The sequence below is a fragment of the Drosophila novamexicana genome, unplaced genomic scaffold (assembly GCF_003285875.2).
Source record: "Drosophila novamexicana strain 15010-1031.04,08,12 unplaced genomic scaffold, DnovRS2.1 tig00000739-arrow-arrow-pilon, whole genome shotgun sequence".
NCBI lineage: Eukaryota > Metazoa > Arthropoda > Insecta > Diptera > Drosophilidae > Drosophila > Drosophila novamexicana.
The window spans coordinates 1,551,165-1,567,632 of NW_020824819.1; the positions used below are offsets into that span (position 1 = coordinate 1,551,165).

General features: G+C 44.9%; 4 protein-coding genes across 4 annotated transcripts; 2 read left to right on the top strand and 2 right to left on the bottom strand.

The window, feature by feature from the left end:
- The first annotated feature begins 112 nt into the window (after positions 1–112).
- On the top strand, positions 113–2,275 carry LOC115763454 (protein ABHD13). Its single transcript, XM_030706025.1, has 5 exons — positions 113–391; positions 450–691; positions 758–1,099; positions 1,161–1,339; positions 1,786–2,275. Exons 1-5 carry the CDS (start codon positions 253–255, stop codon positions 1,904–1,906), a joined length of 1,023 nt encoding a protein of 340 aa, XP_030561885.1. The 5' UTR covers positions 113–252; the 3' UTR covers positions 1,907–2,275.
- A 15-nt stretch (positions 2,276–2,290) lies between these two features.
- On the bottom strand, positions 2,291–5,816 carry LOC115763564 (DNA repair and recombination protein RAD54-like). The gene is given in 6 exon segments (XM_030706183.1): positions 2,291–2,627; positions 2,689–2,852; positions 2,911–3,316; positions 3,373–3,526; positions 3,586–4,911; positions 5,810–5,816. Coding segments are annotated over 6 exon segments (2,394 nt in total).
- LOC115763453 (ER degradation-enhancing alpha-mannosidase-like protein 3) lies at positions 5,142–10,126 on the top strand. The gene is made up of 8 exons (XM_030706024.1): positions 5,142–5,235; positions 5,372–5,714; positions 5,804–6,252; positions 6,318–6,464; positions 6,831–8,044; positions 8,114–8,385; positions 8,521–8,619; positions 8,927–10,126. The coding sequence occupies exons 3-8, from the start codon at positions 6,107–6,109 to the stop codon at positions 9,467–9,469; spliced, it is 2,421 nt and encodes an 806-aa protein (XP_030561884.1). The 5' UTR covers positions 5,142–5,235; positions 5,372–5,714; positions 5,804–6,106; the 3' UTR covers positions 9,470–10,126.
- Positions 10,127–10,213: 87 nt separating this feature from the next.
- Positions 10,214–16,332, bottom strand: LOC115763468. The gene is made up of 5 exons (XM_030706051.1): positions 15,743–16,332; positions 14,066–15,682; positions 11,853–13,871; positions 11,600–11,798; positions 10,214–11,536 (listed from the first exon to the last, which is right to left on the bottom strand). The coding sequence occupies exons 1-5, from the start codon at positions 16,152–16,154 to the stop codon at positions 10,759–10,761; spliced, it is 5,025 nt and encodes a 1,674-aa protein (XP_030561911.1). The 5' UTR covers positions 16,155–16,332; the 3' UTR covers positions 10,214–10,758.
- Between the last annotated feature and the right edge of the window lie 136 nt (positions 16,333–16,468).

Genomic DNA, 16,468 nt, shown 5'->3' on the forward strand with positions numbered 1-16,468 from the left:
TCAGAATTAATCGAATTGGCCAGAGTTGCATAAATTCATCGCAACTACACACCTGTTTTCGATTAGTTTCAGCTGATTTTGTGCTGCCAGATTTTTAATTTAACCAACACCAAGTTGGCAGTTCCACGACAACTACACTAAATACGTCGACGCTTTTCGATTCAGCGATTTATACAAATAATGTACTTTTGCATTAAAAGTTGCCAGAATCGCAGCATGTAGCGGCTGTGTGTACCTACGCACGTGTTCATAATGAAAGAAGTGGGCATAGCGCTGCCCAAATCGCGAGGTGTGGGCGTAGGCATTGTGGGCGCCTTTTTGCTATTTTTTATTTTCTACTATTTCTATGGGGGTTATATGACGCTTACGCTCTTCGCAGCCATCCTCTTACGTACGTAAACGATAACATAATTGACACGGCTATTACACAAGTCTTTCTTTACTTGCAGTCATTTTCTACCATGCACAAGACCTGCTCTTGTACCATCCGGACTTGCCAACAAATTCACGCATTTACATACCAATCCCAACTATGCACAACCTGCCACATCTTACCGTTAGCATAAAGACGCCTGATGGCGTAACACTACACGCCTTTTGGATCAGTCAGCCGGAGGAACGTTGCAAATCCGTGCCCACGTTGCTATATTTTCATGGCAACGCAGGAAACATGGGCCATCGCATGCAGAATGTAAAGAATGCGCGTTCAACAGCTATTCTTCCTGCTCTTATGTGAATTTGCCTTTTTTTTTTGCAGGTGTGGGGCATTTATCATCATCTTCATTGCAACATTTTAATGGTCGAGTATCGTGGCTATGGCCTATCGACGGGCGTTCCCTCGGAGCGTGGTCTGGTAACAGATGCTCGTGCTGCAATTGATTATTTGCACACGCGCCACGACCTGGATCACTCACAGCTAATACTCTTTGGTCGCTCGTTGGGCGGCGCCGTTGCAATCGATGTAGCCGCCGACACCGTTTATGGCCAGAAACTGATGTGCGCTATTGTGGAGAATACGTTTACCAGCATACGTGATATGGCCGTGGAACTGGTGCATCCATCTGTGAAATACATACCAAATCTGTTGTATAAAAATAAGGTGAATTTTCAGCAATTCTTTGTGACTTCGCCTTCATTCTATAACGCCTTTTCTGTTGCAGTATCATTCACTTAACAAGATAAGCAAGTGCTCGGTGCCTTTTCTATTTATATCGGGCCTTGCAGATAACCTAGTGCCACCGCGCATGATGCGTGCCTTGTATACCAAATGCGGTAGTGAACAGAAGCGTATGCTTGAATTCCCGGGAGGCTCGCACAATGACACCTGGATAGTGGATGGGTAAGACATGTGCCATTTTAAAAATATTCTGATTCTGTTTTGAGAGCGATGAAGAACAGTTTCTATCCCGGCTGTGCTCATTTAAAAATGTACTTTTATATTTAGAAGGTACAATTCATTTATTTACAAATTGCGTGCTTATATCAAGGTATCTTGATCAATCTCTGCATTTATTAGTTTCACTATACTCCATCGGAAAACTTTGTATATCATATTTACTTAATCATTTTCCTGATATTTGGAATCCTGTTCTGGCTGAATCTAAGTCAGAAATATCAATATCAGTAAATCTATTTAACAAATATAAATATTAAAACATAACATTGAAAGAAATTATTTGTTTTATATTCATTCGATGATTAAGATTTTTTATTTAGAATAGTTGATTTTAAGTGCATAGCAAATGATTGATGTCTAATTAATTGTTATATAATTTTATGTTGCAGTTACTACCAAAGCATTGGAGGCTTTTTGTTCGAGCTACAGCAGCAGCCGTCTCCGCTGCAAAAGCCACCGGAGAAGAGTAATGTGTGGGTCGAACTGGAGCATAAAATAATCGACGTTTAACTCCCATTATATATATATATATATATATATATACATGTGTACACACACACAACTGTGTTCTATTGACTGTGTTAACACTGCATTGGTATATTACTTATGCATATATACGTGTATATTATTGTGCTATGTATTATCATGATATTTGCATGTATATGAGTGTTTTGTATAACTGAATTGTGCACTAGGTTAAGCCATCTTGGGCGCTTGTAGTTCTGTTTATGGAGTGGACAAGCCTTGAGAGCTGTAGGTTCCATATTTTAAATGTTAAATTACTTATGTATGTTAGGTTAATTGTTAACATATAACAAGAGAATTAGTTTTAGATTAGCCTAAACTCTAAATCAGGTTCCGCAACTAAATAAATTATTTTTAAATTGAAAGCAGCTAAAAACCCAAAAATTTTTCATCACTACTATTTGGGTCAAAGTCCTCATCATCATCACTTGCCAGCACCTTATTGGCATTACGATTAGAATTTAGCTCCTGCTGTTCCGAATGATTGTCCTCCGTTGTGCGGGTTGGTTGTTTCGCGTCTCCCTGCGAGCGGTGATGAAACACAAAGGAGACACATTTACTCGCCGTCCAAGCCTGTGACAAAATGCTGTCAGGCAGGCCGCGATTATTGGAGCAGTGGAACCACTGCGACAGATGCGAGGTGCAGTCCGAGTTCTCCGGTGGCGGCTGTCTTTGCACATCTTGGAAACAGCGCTTGCACTTAAGTCTGAAAGGCACCAAAAGAAACATAAGATTGGCCCAATACACGCTGAGTCAATGGCACCTACTTGTTGTGGGTGTCGGATAGTACGTTGGCCTCAAACCTAAACAAATCCTTAAGGTCGTCTCGTGTGAAATGCTTTTCTGCCGAATCGTTGTTATCTATAATTGAGCTAGACAACGATTTCTTATGTGTCTGCCGCTGTAGAATTTTCTCCTCAATTGAGCCACTCTGCGGAGAAAGATGTTTTATAAAATTGGATCAGCTATAAATGGTTTGTGACACTTACCGCCACCAGGCGATAGATGTAGCACGGTTTCTTTTGTCCGTCACGCCAGACTCTAGCCATTGCTTGCTCATCGTTTGCCGGATTCCAGTCAGGGTCAAACATGAACAAACGATTTGCGCCTATTAAATTTAAGCCGCAGCCACCTGCTTTGCTGCTGAGCATAAAGAGAAAGCAGTCGGTGGCGGGATCATTGAATCTGTCCACAACCTTGGACCGCTTCTTGATCGTCATGGTGCCATCCAAGCGTACATAACTGTATTTGCGTTTACGCGCCAGCTGCTCGAATAGATCCAGCGTCTGCGTGTAGTTCGAAATGAGAACCACCTTGTCATCGCTGTTGGCCCGTATGGCAGCCAGCATAAAGTCAAGCAACATGAACTTTCCACTCAGCTCCGGATTGACGTCTCTATAAATAGATTAAATATAAGCGCAATTTGAAAATAGGAAAGCTTTTCAATTTACTTTGGCTTGTAGTTGGGCGGCAAAACATTCTGTGAGTTTTCGAAACCTTTTTCCCGTGCCGCTATTTTCTCGTAGATCAGATCAGGATGATTGCATAGCTTCTTCAACGTAGTTATGTCCGCTAACGCCGTCAACGTTGTCTTGTCAGTGCAATCTGTAAGTTAAATGTGTGATTACTAACAAGTCAGGCTTCTAGTTTGACTATAACCTTACCTGCCAGACTTCGACGCACTTGATCCGATTTAAGGAAGTTCGTATAGAGTTGCAGCTGTACTGTCGTAAGCTTGGCACAGACGACCATTTCAAATTTGACGGGCAGATATTTGGTTAGGATTTGATTCGTGCGACGTATAATGCATTGGTTAACTAGCCCAACCAACTCCTGTGTCTTCTGTAATGCACGTTCGCGTTCTGCGTCTGTGGAGTCGGCATTTTGACCACGCAGAATGGCATTCTCGAAGTTCCGTTTGAAATCAGAGCCTGTGCCCAGCATTTCCGGATTGACAAAGTTTACCAAACTGAAATACTCGGTCAGATCGTTTTGTATCGGCGTGCCGGAGAGCAGAACGCGTCGTTTGGTCTTGAGGCCCATTAGCGCCTGGTATGTTAGATTGTCGCTGTTTTTAAGCCGATGGCCTTCGTCGCAGATGACCATGCCCACCTCCGTTTTGCAAAGTATGTGTGAATAGAGCCTAAATGTTTCGTAACTGATCAGCAGCACGGGTGTGCCACAGCGCGTCGCCGTATTCATGGCAAACTGTTCTAGAGTGCGGGTTGTGTCCTCCTTGGAGCCGCCCTCCATTGCCAGACAGTGCATACGGCCGTGCAACCACTTTGTGAACTCCTTCTCCCAGTTTTTGACCAGTGATGAGGGCGACACCACTATGGCCTTCGAGATTGTTGGCTTGCAATCGGGACTCTGGCGCAACAGCGTCCACGTTAATGTGACGCACTGCAGCGTCTTGCCCAGCCCCATCTCATCAGCCATTATGCAACCGTTAAAATTACCTCGTTTGCCCTCTACACATTCATACATGAAGCGCACGCCTTCACGCTGGTGCGGACGCAGCACGTTACTAAGGATTGGATCCACAACGACATGCACCTGTAGCTTGCTGGGATCCAGCGACATGCGCTCGTGCTCCGTGTAAGCGGGTGGCGTATACAGAACCAGTGCATTGCACGCTTGTGGATCGTGCAATGCCCGCCGTACTATGGAACGACGCACGCCCAACGTACGATTTCCACCGTAATCTGGAACATAGTTAGCAATAGGAACTTTGAACTTGCGCGCTAGCACCTTGGCAATGGCCTGCTCATAGTCGCTATTCGCCGTAAAACGTATCGGCAGCGGCAGCTCCACAATGTTGGTGGCATCCCGCAATGCGCTTTGGCGTTTCTGCAGTTCTATTTGGCACACACGTTTGTTTTTCTTTTGTAGTGGCGGGGTGAATGCATCCTTTGATTTGATGCGCACTCCTAGTCGTTGGCTGGGCGCCAAGCTGCGTCTCTACTCATTTAAATTTAAAATATTATTTACTTGATTTTTAATTTAGCATATATAATTACCATTTTATTTAGACTTAAATGCAGACACTTTTAAAAGCGCGGCGGCATCAGCTGTCGCTTTTTCGGGTTTCCAACACTGTCAAGAGGTAGTTTGGTCACATTATGAACGTAATATGTTATGTTACACTGACAGCTTTAATAGATTGTTGATATATCATTGATATTTTCGGTGCTAATTGCCCTACAATTTATTTGTTTATACAGACAAACTTTATATTTTATTTATCAATAAGTTCTGAATTTTCAAGCAAAATTATTCGCCCACACATATTCTTAAGAAGTTCAACATTGACGGTATTACAGAAATTGAAGGTGTCATCCTAGCACAATTTATTTTAGGTGACCATATAGCTATAAGAGTACCGATAAATTGAAACATTTATATATTTTTGCCAACACTAATCTTTTCGCACTATAATTTACTGCATAGAATTGATAAGAACGGCCCATTTAACTAATTTAACTGCCAGCAAAGCGTAATTAAATACGAACAACACCTACTCATATGTGGCATTTCATCATAGCACAATGTGTGCATACTAAACATCTGCAGCATATAAATTAATCTTGCAGCGAGCGGTCGTTGTTCGGGTATCGGCGATTTGCAGTCGTGGTGTTTTGTTATTGGAGCAGCAGCAAACAAGATTAAAAATAAACTATTTTGAAATGTTACAACTTTGAATTGTAAAAAATGCACACAACGCTGCCGAGCATGCCACAAACGCACAAGTGCAAGAAGAAGTGCAATATAAATTCCAAAATTTGTTTGTCGGGTAAGCAGCAAAGGCATAACTGTAAAGTGCCATGTACCTATACATATGTATATACATATATACTATATACTAATTTTTTTTTATGACAGTCTTACCGTCCATACATTTAAATGAGGCGCTGTTTTAAAATTAAAAGCAGCGAAACTCAACTAAAGCGGACAACGCGATAAATTCGAATAACCAAGAGCAACAACAAATAAAACGTTCAAAGTGAAGGTCAACGTCACAAGCAACAACCAACAAGCAACAACAAGGTGATAAGTAACGGCAACTGTGGCTGCCAAAAACCAAATACTAACAGCACCAGCTGCTCGGAATCGGAGCTAGCACTCAGCTCAAGCTTGGCTCAGCCTCAGTTCCAGTTCCAAATCTAGTTCCAGTTTATTGGTAAGATGAGCTCGACATCGTCGCTGGTGGCACAGCGCCTGCTGCTGCCGTCGCTGCTCTCCCTCCTGCTGCTAATCGTCTGCGTGCTCAGCGAAGATGCGAGTACGATACCCACGCAGAACATGTCGCACAAGGAACGCGCCGAGTTGCGGTAATTTAATGGACACATTTACATTTTAAAGCTTTTTTTTTAATTGTTCCACATTGGTTTTGTAGTGAAGAAGCGCGCGAAATGTTCTATCATGCATACCATGCCTACATGGAGAACGCCTATCCTGCCGATGAGCTGATGCCGCTCTCATGCAAGGGACGATACCGCGGCGTGACCCCCTCGCGCGGCGATATGGACGACATATTGGGAAAGTGAGTTCAGTCATCTCCACAAGCACGAGCTTTTGACTATAAATAGATTAGATAAAAAATCCACCTATAGGTATAACTTGTATGATAATCTTATCTTGATAATGTGCCGAGTATATAAGGCATTCCTTCCTTCCATTAATATATGTATGCAGATGATATGAAGCTCGTGTGGTTATAAACTATGAGGACAACTTTTAAACGCATTGGCTAAGCCACTTAGTTAAATAATCAATTTATTAATGTTTATATGTGATTCGTTACAGCTGAGCTTTGTGTTAGAAGGTCAATGTTATGCTTACAAGATTTACATATTTGATACTCATTAACATTTCTCATCGTTTTCCACATTATTTCTATGCTTTGCAGCTTCTCCATGACGCTAGTGGATACACTCGACACATTGGTGCTGCTTGGGGACTTTGCGGAGTTCGAGTACGCCGTCAAGCTGGTCATACGCGACGTGCAATTCGACAGCGACATCATAGTGTCGGTTTTCGAGACGAATATTCGCATGGTGGGCGGGCTACTCTCGGCGCACATACTCGCCGAGTATCTGCAGAAGCAGGCGGACGTAATGCACTGGTATAAGGGAGAAATGCTCGAGATGGCTCGCGAACTGGGCTACCGTCTGTTGCCGGCGTTTAACACGACGACGGGCATACCTCATGCCCGTGTTAATCTGCGGCTGGGCATGAAGGATCCACAGCTGAAGAAGTCACGTGAAACGTGCACCGCTTGCGCCGGCACCATTCTGCTGGAGTTTGCCGCGTTGTCGCGGCTAACGGGTGATTCCATTTTTGAGGTGCGCGCACATGCCGCAATGGATGCATTGTGGAAGCTGCGGCATCGAGGCTCGGATCTTATGGGCACAGTCCTAAATGTGCACTCTGGAGATTGGGTGCGTCGTGATTCGGGAGTGGGTGCCGGCATCGATAGCTACTACGAATATCTTTTTAAATCGTATGTGCTGCTCGGTGATGACAAATATCTGGCCCGCTTTAATCGTCACTACAACGCCGTGATGAAGTACGTCAGCGAAGGACCTATGCTGCTGGACGTTCTGATGCATCGGCCACATGCCAAGTCGCGTAACTTTATGGACTCCTTGCTGGCCTTTTGGCCGGGACTGCAGGTGCTATCTGGCGATCTGAAGCCGGCGGTTCAAACCCACGAAATGCTCTACCAAGTGATGCAGATGCATACTCTCATTCCGGAGGCGTGGACTGTGGACTTTCAAATTCATTGGGGCCAGCACCATTTGCGACCCGAGTTTATTGAGTCCACGTACTTCTTGTACCGCGCCACCGGTGATCATCACTACCTACAGGTGGGCAAGCGAGCGCTGAAAACGCTGCAACAATATGCGAAAGTTGCCTGTGGCTATGCGGCTGTCAACGATGTGCGCACCGGCAAACATGAGGATCGCATGGACTCATTTGTCCTATCGGAGACATTTAAGTACTTGTTCTTGCTGTTCTCCGAGCCGCAAGATTTAATCATTAATGTGGATGAGTTTGTGTTTACAACCGAGGCACACCTGTTGCCGCTGTCCATTGCACAGCTAGGGAATTCCACGTTTAGTAAGTTCATTCAAATATGTTAGTATCCCATTCCATAGTCACTAATTAATATTCCATATATATTAACAGGCTTTCGGCAATCGGACGAACACAATGTACTCGACTTCATGCGCACCTGCCCCAGTTCCAATAAGCTTTTTCCTGAGAAAGTACGCAAACCATTGCGCAACTTCATTACGGGCTCGTGCCCGCGCACCACAAGTGGCAAGCGGCTCAGCGCCCTGGATTTTCAGGCAAGCAATGCAGATCATCTGCGAGCTGTATACGACATGGGCATCACCATGGTTTCGGTAGGCGATCGTAGCCAAGGCAAGGTGCGACTGTTTCATAGTTTCTATAATGTAAGTTTTCTGTTGCTTTTGCCTTTCTTGAGTCGAGACTTTTAATTTTGGTGGCACATAATTAAAAAGCTGACACTCCTGCAGCTTTTATGGTATTGTTTTATAATTTATATCAATCACTTGTATTTTCTACAGGCCAAGAGTCAGGAGGAAGGCGAAATGGGCCTGCAGTTTATGCAGGAAATGCTTGAGCTCACCAAAATGCAGAGCATGAATCAGCTGGCACAGCTGCAGGTGCGTTAATAAAAAAAAAAGAATTATGTGAATACTTATGGTGATTTGCTGATCGACTGAAACATAAACAAACTATAATTGTAAATGCAACCGATGAACGCGATTTTTTTATTGATATACTTGATTGCGCTGGTGAAAATCCTCTGTTTCAGAACTGTTTTGTATTGCAATCGATCTATTTTCAACTTTTAAGTAATATTTAATTAAAAATCGCGTTTCGCCGATTTAAAATAAAAATCAGTAAAATGTTAGATAGGTTTTCGTTGGCGACATATTTAATCAACTAAGATGTTTATTTCTCTTGTAGGCTGTTGCTTATGCTTTGGATGATCAGTCCCAGGACTGGACAGCACTGATGGCCGGCCCATCGCACTTCAGTCCAGAGCTGATCGGCGAGCAGTTTGTCGAGGGTGAAATTGTACTGGCCAGTCCATTGCGGGCCTGCGACGAGCCGCTGCAAAACGCCAACAATGTGGCCGGCAAAATTCTTGTAGCGGAACGCGGCGACTGCACTTTCGTGAGTAAAGCGCGATTGGCACAAAAAGCGGGCGCCACGGCGCTGATCGTCTGTGATAATGTATCAGGTTCTTCCGGCGAGACGCAACCCATGTTTGCGATGTCCGGCGATGGCAAAGATGATGTCGCCATACCCGTTGTCTTCATGTACAACATGGAGTTTACCAAGCTGGCTGCGGCGATGTTGCGACGACCGCAGCTGCGCGTTCGCATAATGCAGATGGTGGAGTTTAAGCGCTGGCAGCTTGCCAAAGAGGCACACCAGAACGAGACGGCAGCAGCAGCGGTAGCATCAGCGGCGATGCAAAAGAAAAAGCCAGACAAGGAATTGTAGTGATTGCTCAACGACGGTGTGGCTCCACGCTTTAACGCGTCAATGGCGCCTTCCTAAGTTCTAAGTTCTAAAGTGCTTTTCGGTTAACATTTCACTAATTGTACAAGCGCATATACATTAGTATATAAATCGTAACTTTCATTCTTGAACTTTACTTTAAGTAGAAGATCTAATAGGAACAGGCCAATCATTAGCTAAAGTTTCACTGGAACTTCTTATTAGTCTTTAGCATTTGAACGAACGCTTAAAGTTTTTTAATATGTTTATCAAAAGCGTTAGCGTAACTCAGCTTCCTAGCAGTAACGACTAAGCGTTATGCAATTGACGGGCTAATCTATTTACATAAATTTAGCCGATTCATCTAACATGTATGATATGATATGGATATGCCATACGCATGTTTTGTATATGTACAGATTTGTACTTGTAGTTTATAAACTTTCACAATTTTTATATGAATTTTTCTTTCGTGTAAGTATATCTTCTGTATATAAATTAGCTGTTAGTAAGAGATAAAAAATAATTGTAATTAATAATTAGCTATAATGTTGTATCTGTAACGATTTAAAGAACGTGTAGTTGAAATTGATTAGTTCATATACCAAATGCGTTTAAAATACATCATTCAAAATAAAAAAGAACCGTGCTCCAATTAATTGCAGCCTGGATTTGGTGTACATCCCGCCTAAAGCCGCCAAAAATTTAGAAATGCATTATATAATTTAAAATTTTATTAATTTATATTTTTGTATTCATTTTATTGTTTAAAGTTGTAACTAAACTTAACAATCTCTTCCGGTGCGTTAAGAGCTCTCCACTCATATATAGTACATAGCTAGCATTATGCTAGAGCTAAGCCTAAAGAAATGTTTTCTTTTAGAACATAAAAATAAACACATTACGTAAAGCTTGATTTGAAAGCTTAAACTAAACTACAAAATAAAATAAATCAACTGGGCTTCATATGTTCTAGGCTTCCAGACAACGATTGATATTGAATTCCCTTCGTTAGGAGCTAAATGTATTTACATACATATAAATTTGTATGCGTTCATATAGATTTATGGCTATAAGGCTATAACTAAACCAGGTTAGTAACGATACTACTTCAAAAGCATCTGTGAATTTACAGTTATATTTAGAATTAGATGGTAAGGAGTTACGAACAAATTTTGGTAAGCATTAAAGGATTCATTAAAATAACTTAAAACTATATTCACTTGCCAAGTTACATTTAAAATTTTGTTTTTTTTTTTAATTTGTTGGTGTGGGATTTTTTTATGTACTCTCTACACGGACACGGGCATTTGTGAGCCAGATGACGCCATCACCTCCATAGCCGCTAACATCATCTTCTCCTGATGCGCTGTGGCGAGTTTCAGCACATGATTAGCAATGCTGTCCACGATAAGGGTGTTCGGCGTCATTGTAATGATCTGAGACTTTTGGCGTGTATAGAAGCGCCGATTGCCTTGGGGGGCCAAATATGTGAGCTGTCTCGGATCCGCGGTGTTAATCCAGATTTCATCGTCCTTCGGCGATTTCAGTATCAGATGATCGCCCGTATTGATGGCCACCAATTGACAATCAAATTGCGGAGAAGGCAGACGATGCACGTGCAGCACGCGATGTGTCGGTGTGGCATGCGACAATTCGCAGGCAATGATACGCAACTCGGGCCATTTGTTCATTTCCTTGACATGTTGATACAAAACGAGCATGCTGCTCTGATCGATGTCAAAGCTGGGAAAATGCATTACCCCCAGATTGTGGCCTAAGTTAAACCCGAAATCATAGTTCATTAACGTGTCACCGCTGCGATGGTCCCAAATGGTTATGCGCGTGTGCCCATAGCCAATCAAGCGATCCTCCGTTAGGCACTCAATGTGCCTCAGCTCATGGCGCAGCTGTTTGAACTCTCTAATGCTAGCTAGGGTATCGAGTGTGGGCGTCAGCGAGTACTTGCAAATGCCAGCCCTGGGCTTGCCCACAACCAGCTCCTGCTGCCAGGCCATAACAAAATAACGCGATTCTGCTATGCTCGTGTAGATCACCTGGTCCCATTCGCTACATGATAAGTCAGTAGATTTATACATTATGGAATAGAATATAAGATGATGTAATACCCACCAATTGACAGCATCGAGATGAACTGAATGCATCTTGGGCCGCAGCTCCTCCTCACAATAATAGTAAACATTCACGTACAGCGACAAAAGTTTGCTCTCGCGCTTATGATGATCCAGCGGATGACTCCGCATCTCGATGTAAACGGGCGTCGAGTTGTGTGCGCACAGACGATTGCCGTGTGGCGTCACAATTTCGATATCTATTTGGTTAGAAAATAGGTAAATATCGAAATTGAGTTAAAGTCAGTACTGACCATTTGTAATGCGGCGCGTTCCACCTAAATATATCCAGCGCTGGTTATTGCTCTCGTCGGATTTATCCGAGTCCGCTGAGTCTCTTTTTGTATTTTGATTTGGGTTTGTGCCGAATATGTTAAATGCATGCTGTTGGGTCGCTGTGGCATTGTTGTCTTCAGTTGTCGCCTTCTGCAGTACATTGAAAACTTTGGAGTACTTCCAAAAGGAGACCAGCTTCTCCTGCAGCACTATCAGCTGGTCCAGCTCATAGTATATATACAGCACCTTGCCATTCTTGCCCGCCAGCGGGTTGCGTAGCACTGTTGATCCTTTAGTAAGGGACAAAAGGCCACCTGGTGGCGTTATCTGAATGTTGGGCACTGGGGGTTCATCCACGTCGCTCGTGCCGGCCACTTGGCGAGCTCGTCGAGAAAAGTGGGGCGCTCGCTGCGAAGGCGGCGGTGATAATGGTGGATACATTAATGAAGGCTTGGCAAGCTGCGCATAAGATAACGACATATCATAGAATCCCTCGGGTAGCTGTGGCTGTGACTGTGACTGTTGCTGTTGTTGCTGTTGCATCTGCTGCTGCTGCTCCGGAGATTGATGTTCCTTGGGATTGCAAACTGCATTGACATAACGACGCACTGCTGCATTGTATAGGGGCGGACAGACCACAGCATGATTTGTGATAAACTCCTGTGTGTCCATCAATAGCTTTGCCTGCTGTTGCTGGTTGGGGTTCAGATCAGGCTTCACTGTGACCATGTTAGTGTCTCCAACTCCCGTTGGCTGCTTTTGTTGTATATTTAGTGCCGTAGGCAGCGATTTAGCACGCAAACGCTTTCGCTTCACCGTGACTTTTTGTTCTTCTGGCTGTGTCCGCAACTTCTTTGGTTTCGGAGAAGGTTGCTGCTGATCGGAACGATGCTGCTGTGAGGATGCATGACTAATCACAACTTGCTCGGTTGGCGTTGGCAACTTCTTCAGACTTTTCTTAACCACTTTAGGCGTATTAAGGCGTTTGTTAGCAGGTGCCGAGCCGCCGCTTAGGCGCTGCTTGCCACGTCCATGTGCCATCGCATCCGACAGCTCGTAGCTCTTGAGCAAGTTGACCTTACGATTGCGCAGCAATTTCGAGTTCATATGAGTGGTCGATCGCGTGACCAGCTCGCGTTCATGCGGCGCAGTCGCAGAGGCGACACCAACGGTGGTGCGACGACGTTTCGAGGCCTTCGGCGACAGTTTTTTGGGCGACTTGCGCGACAACTTGGCCGCACCGGCTTGCTCGGGTTTTTTATTGTACTGTAGGCGCTCGGGCGAGGCGTGCGTCAAGCTGTGTCTGCCGGGGACAATGGTCGGCGCAGGTTCATTATTCAAGGACTTCACTATATAGATAGAAGGCTTGGTTTCGCGCGCCTGGCGCAGTCGACTCTGCATACACTCGTGCAGCTCATTTTGAGCGGGCGCTGCGGCGGCATAGACCTTCGCAAATGCCGCCTCTAAGGACATTGTGTGAAAATCGCTGGCTACCATCAAGGAATTGCTTTGCTGGTTCTGCTGCTCACCACACTGAGCATGATAGTAGTACTCAATAGTTGGGGGGGAAACTGGATCAGGGTTCATTGCGGAGGGCCTAGGGTATACAAACGAGCTGCTAGCTGCTGGCACTGCTGAGTTTCCGCTTAAAGCAGTCTTTTTGGCGCTGCTAACATTGCTGTTGTTACTGCTGCTGTTGCTATCGCTATTCAAACGATGGCCAATCTTTTCTTGCGGCTGCTGCTCCCGTTGCTGTTGATTTTGCTGTTGCTGCTGCCGCTCCCTTCGCTTGCCACGGACGTCGCTGCGCATTCGGTCCAGCTGCTGTTGAGTTCGCACTCGCAGTGAGCGACGCGCCACGTTACTGTTGGCCAGCTCCCGCATCGCGGTGGCCACGGCATTGGCCGTTGCCAGCTCTGTGAGGCCCAGATAGTTGCAAAACTCATGCTGCTCAGAGAACTGCGCCTCATTGTTACATTCCACACTGCTCGCGCGCCCTGCGAGAAACGTTTTAAGAAAAATGTAGCATTAGAGAGAGGTTGATAAACAAATTCAATACTTATTTGGAAAAAATGCATTTTTTATCCCTTAGCCTTAAAAAATTATACGGAAACTAATAGCAAACAAGAAAGAATTGTTGGCTTCGGCGCGGCCACGATCCAATTACGGAAGGCCGGTAAGAAAAACTTACCTGCAGGCTGTCGTTCTTCCTGCTGCTGTTGTTGAATCACTCGAAGCTTCAGGCTCTCGACCTCCTTGCCTTGCTCTTCCAATTTCTGCTGTATAGTGGCCACTTGAGGCTGGGTTGGCTCCTGTGCGAATTCGGAGAATTTGTTGCAGGCTTGTTGCACAGAGGGTACTATACGATTGCCCAGATCTGTGGTAGAGGTTTCCTTTGTTTCCAAAGGAAGTGGCAGAGTGGTTTGGGTCTGTGTTGTCTTGAGCACAGGTTCCTTTCGCTCGAATTTTTTGATTACCCTTGGCACCAGTGTTGTTGTAGATGGATTAACCGTTACCTCATAGCAATCATCGTCGTCCTCGTCATCATCGTCTAGCACAATGACCTCGGTCTGTTGGGCCGGCATTGTGTGCAGTAAGCGTCTATAGCATGGTCTTTTTTGCCTGGCTGCATCTTCGCTGGAGTATGGTGTATCCGGTGCTATGGCTGCATCTACAGCATCGCCCACAGAACGTGCTTGTATTTCCTGCGTGATTTTAGTATAGTCTTGCCGCAAAATTTCGCAGAATTCACTAAATTTGGGGCGTTTGGCCGGTTCAGCTTCATGCTGTTCAAATACAGCCTCAAAGTTTTCCACATCCTCGACGGCCTCGCAGCTGTGTGCACAATTCCAATTTGCCATTTTTTCGCTAAGGCTCATCTGCGGCTGCGACTGACATATGTTTGCCAACCGTCGATCCACGGCCTCCGCGGATAGCGTATTTTTTAGCAGGGGCATATACTTACGATGCAGTGGCGGCGATTGCATCTCAGCTGTGCCCAGCTCATCGTCGTAGTCATCGTAGTCGCTGCCATTTGGCATGGAAGTGGAACTTACTGGAAACTCCGTGGTGCTACTGTGAGGTATTGCAGCCGTCACCGCAGCTGCAGCTGCAGCAGCAGTAGCTTGTTTTCCCTGCTTATTCGCTACGTCGCTAGCATGGATGGATTGCTGCGGCTCCTCAACATCACTAGGAATGGTGAGCTGCTGCTGCTCCATGACAATCTGCTGCAGTTGCAGCTGCAAGCTGCTCTCCTCGTGCTCATTTACTGCACAGTCGTCGTCCTGCTCCTCCAGCTCGTGGTCGTATACCTCGCAAATGTCCGGTCTATCGTCCACAAACGAGTCGCTAACTTGATTGGCATCCTCTTCAGCTGCATCGAGCAGTAGCTGCTGCTGTTGGTATTGCCGATCTAGTGCAGCATCACTGAGATAAACATGAGGTTCGGCACTGGCCTCTTCGTCCTCCTCAGCTGGGCACAAATCGCTACTATAACTGACGCCATTGTTCAGCTGCTCCTGCTCATTTTCAACGGGTTGCAACCCCATCAAATAGGCACGCTCCATTTCCTGATCCGTATGCACGCCATGGGCAGCCACGATTATCTCGCAACAGTGCTCATCCGTCAGCAACACCACATTATTCTCATAAATGACGCATTCTGTGTGCGCCTGTTGAATAACATTTTGGCACTCCATTGCCACCTGCTCCTCGAGCGGCTGCTCTGATTGATCGGTGCCATTGATATTGCCGTTTGTAAGCATATAGCCAGGAGAAGTAGTTGTCTGCAGCAGCGCTATGGGTGTACCTAAAATAAAAAGATTACGTGAGTTGTGCAAATCGTTTTAAGCTGAGCCAAGCTGCTAACTTGCAATCTGTGGACTGAGAAATGCACGTTTCGGTGTCGGGCAGCCTATAAAGTTATTGGGGTTACGGCACATGCCGAAAATGAGAGGATGCGTCCTCGGCTCTCGCGTATCACCAACTGTATCGTTGTAGTCTTGCAGCTCATCTTCAAAGCCTTTAAAGCCGTTGCTTTCAGAACTAGCTAGCAGACTGCGTATTTCGGAATCATCCGATATGAAGTGCAGCATGTTGTCCCTTGACGGATCTACTTCGACCACATTCTGATTCTGTTGATGCAATGCAGAAGTCGTTGCTACAGTATGGGCAATCTCTGGGCTCGTTGCCTCTTGGCCGGAGGGCGGCGAAAAAAGGTCAAGCAAACGCTCCTCGGCTGCAGCATATTCCCTTAGAGTCGCTGTTTCCCGTTTCGACATTTTGTAATCAATCACTGTGCACCGCGAATTACGCGAAGCAACCAACACTTCGCCACTAGCTCAGGATGCAGCGTTTAATGAAAAAGTTTCAGACAAATTGTTCAATTATTACTTTTCGGAATTTAGCACGTGAAATTTAAATAAAATAAGTCAATATCTCGAGTTTGTCTACTAAACAATGCCGAAATCAAATCTGACATGATTTACGCAGCAGTGTTTGCTTGTTAATCGTATTGCGTACGCACGCATTTTTTTCTAGACTTTACTTTATTTCACTTTTTAAGAACGCACGAAAAACAAATTTCTTTGGGAGC

Bases quoted from the DNA above. Each gene is read 5' to 3' on its own strand.
- LOC115763454 (XM_030706025.1), top strand. From the start codon at position 253: ATGAAAGAAGTGGGCATAGCGCTGCCCAAATCGCGAGGTGTGGGCGTA. The intron at 392-449 runs GTACGTAAACGA...CTTTACTTGCAG, and splicing joins CTTCGCAGCCATCCTCTTAC to TCATTTTCTACCATGCACAA. The intron at 1,100-1,160 runs GTGAATTTTCAG...TTTCTGTTGCAG, and splicing joins ATCTGTTGTATAAAAATAAG to TATCATTCACTTAACAAGAT.
- LOC115763453 (XM_030706024.1), top strand. From the start codon at position 6,107: ATGAGCTCGACATCGTCGCTGGTGGCACAGCGCCTGCTGCTGCCGTCG. The intron at 6,465-6,830 runs GTGAGTTCAGTC...TATGCTTTGCAG, and splicing joins ATGGACGACATATTGGGAAA to CTTCTCCATGACGCTAGTGG. The intron at 8,045-8,113 runs GTAAGTTCATTC...ATATATTAACAG, and splicing joins GCTAGGGAATTCCACGTTTA to GCTTTCGGCAATCGGACGAA.
- LOC115763468 (XM_030706051.1), bottom strand. From the start codon at position 16,154: ATGTCGAAACGGGAAACAGCGACTCTAAGGGAATATGCTGCAGCCGAG. The intron at 15,683-15,742 runs GTTAGCAGCTTG...TTTTTATTTTAG, and splicing joins TCTCAGTCCACAGATTGCAA to GTACACCCATAGCGCTGCTG. The intron at 11,799-11,852 runs GTCAGTACTGAC...CTAACCAAATAG, and splicing joins AACGCGCCGCATTACAAATG to ATATCGAAATTGTGACGCCA.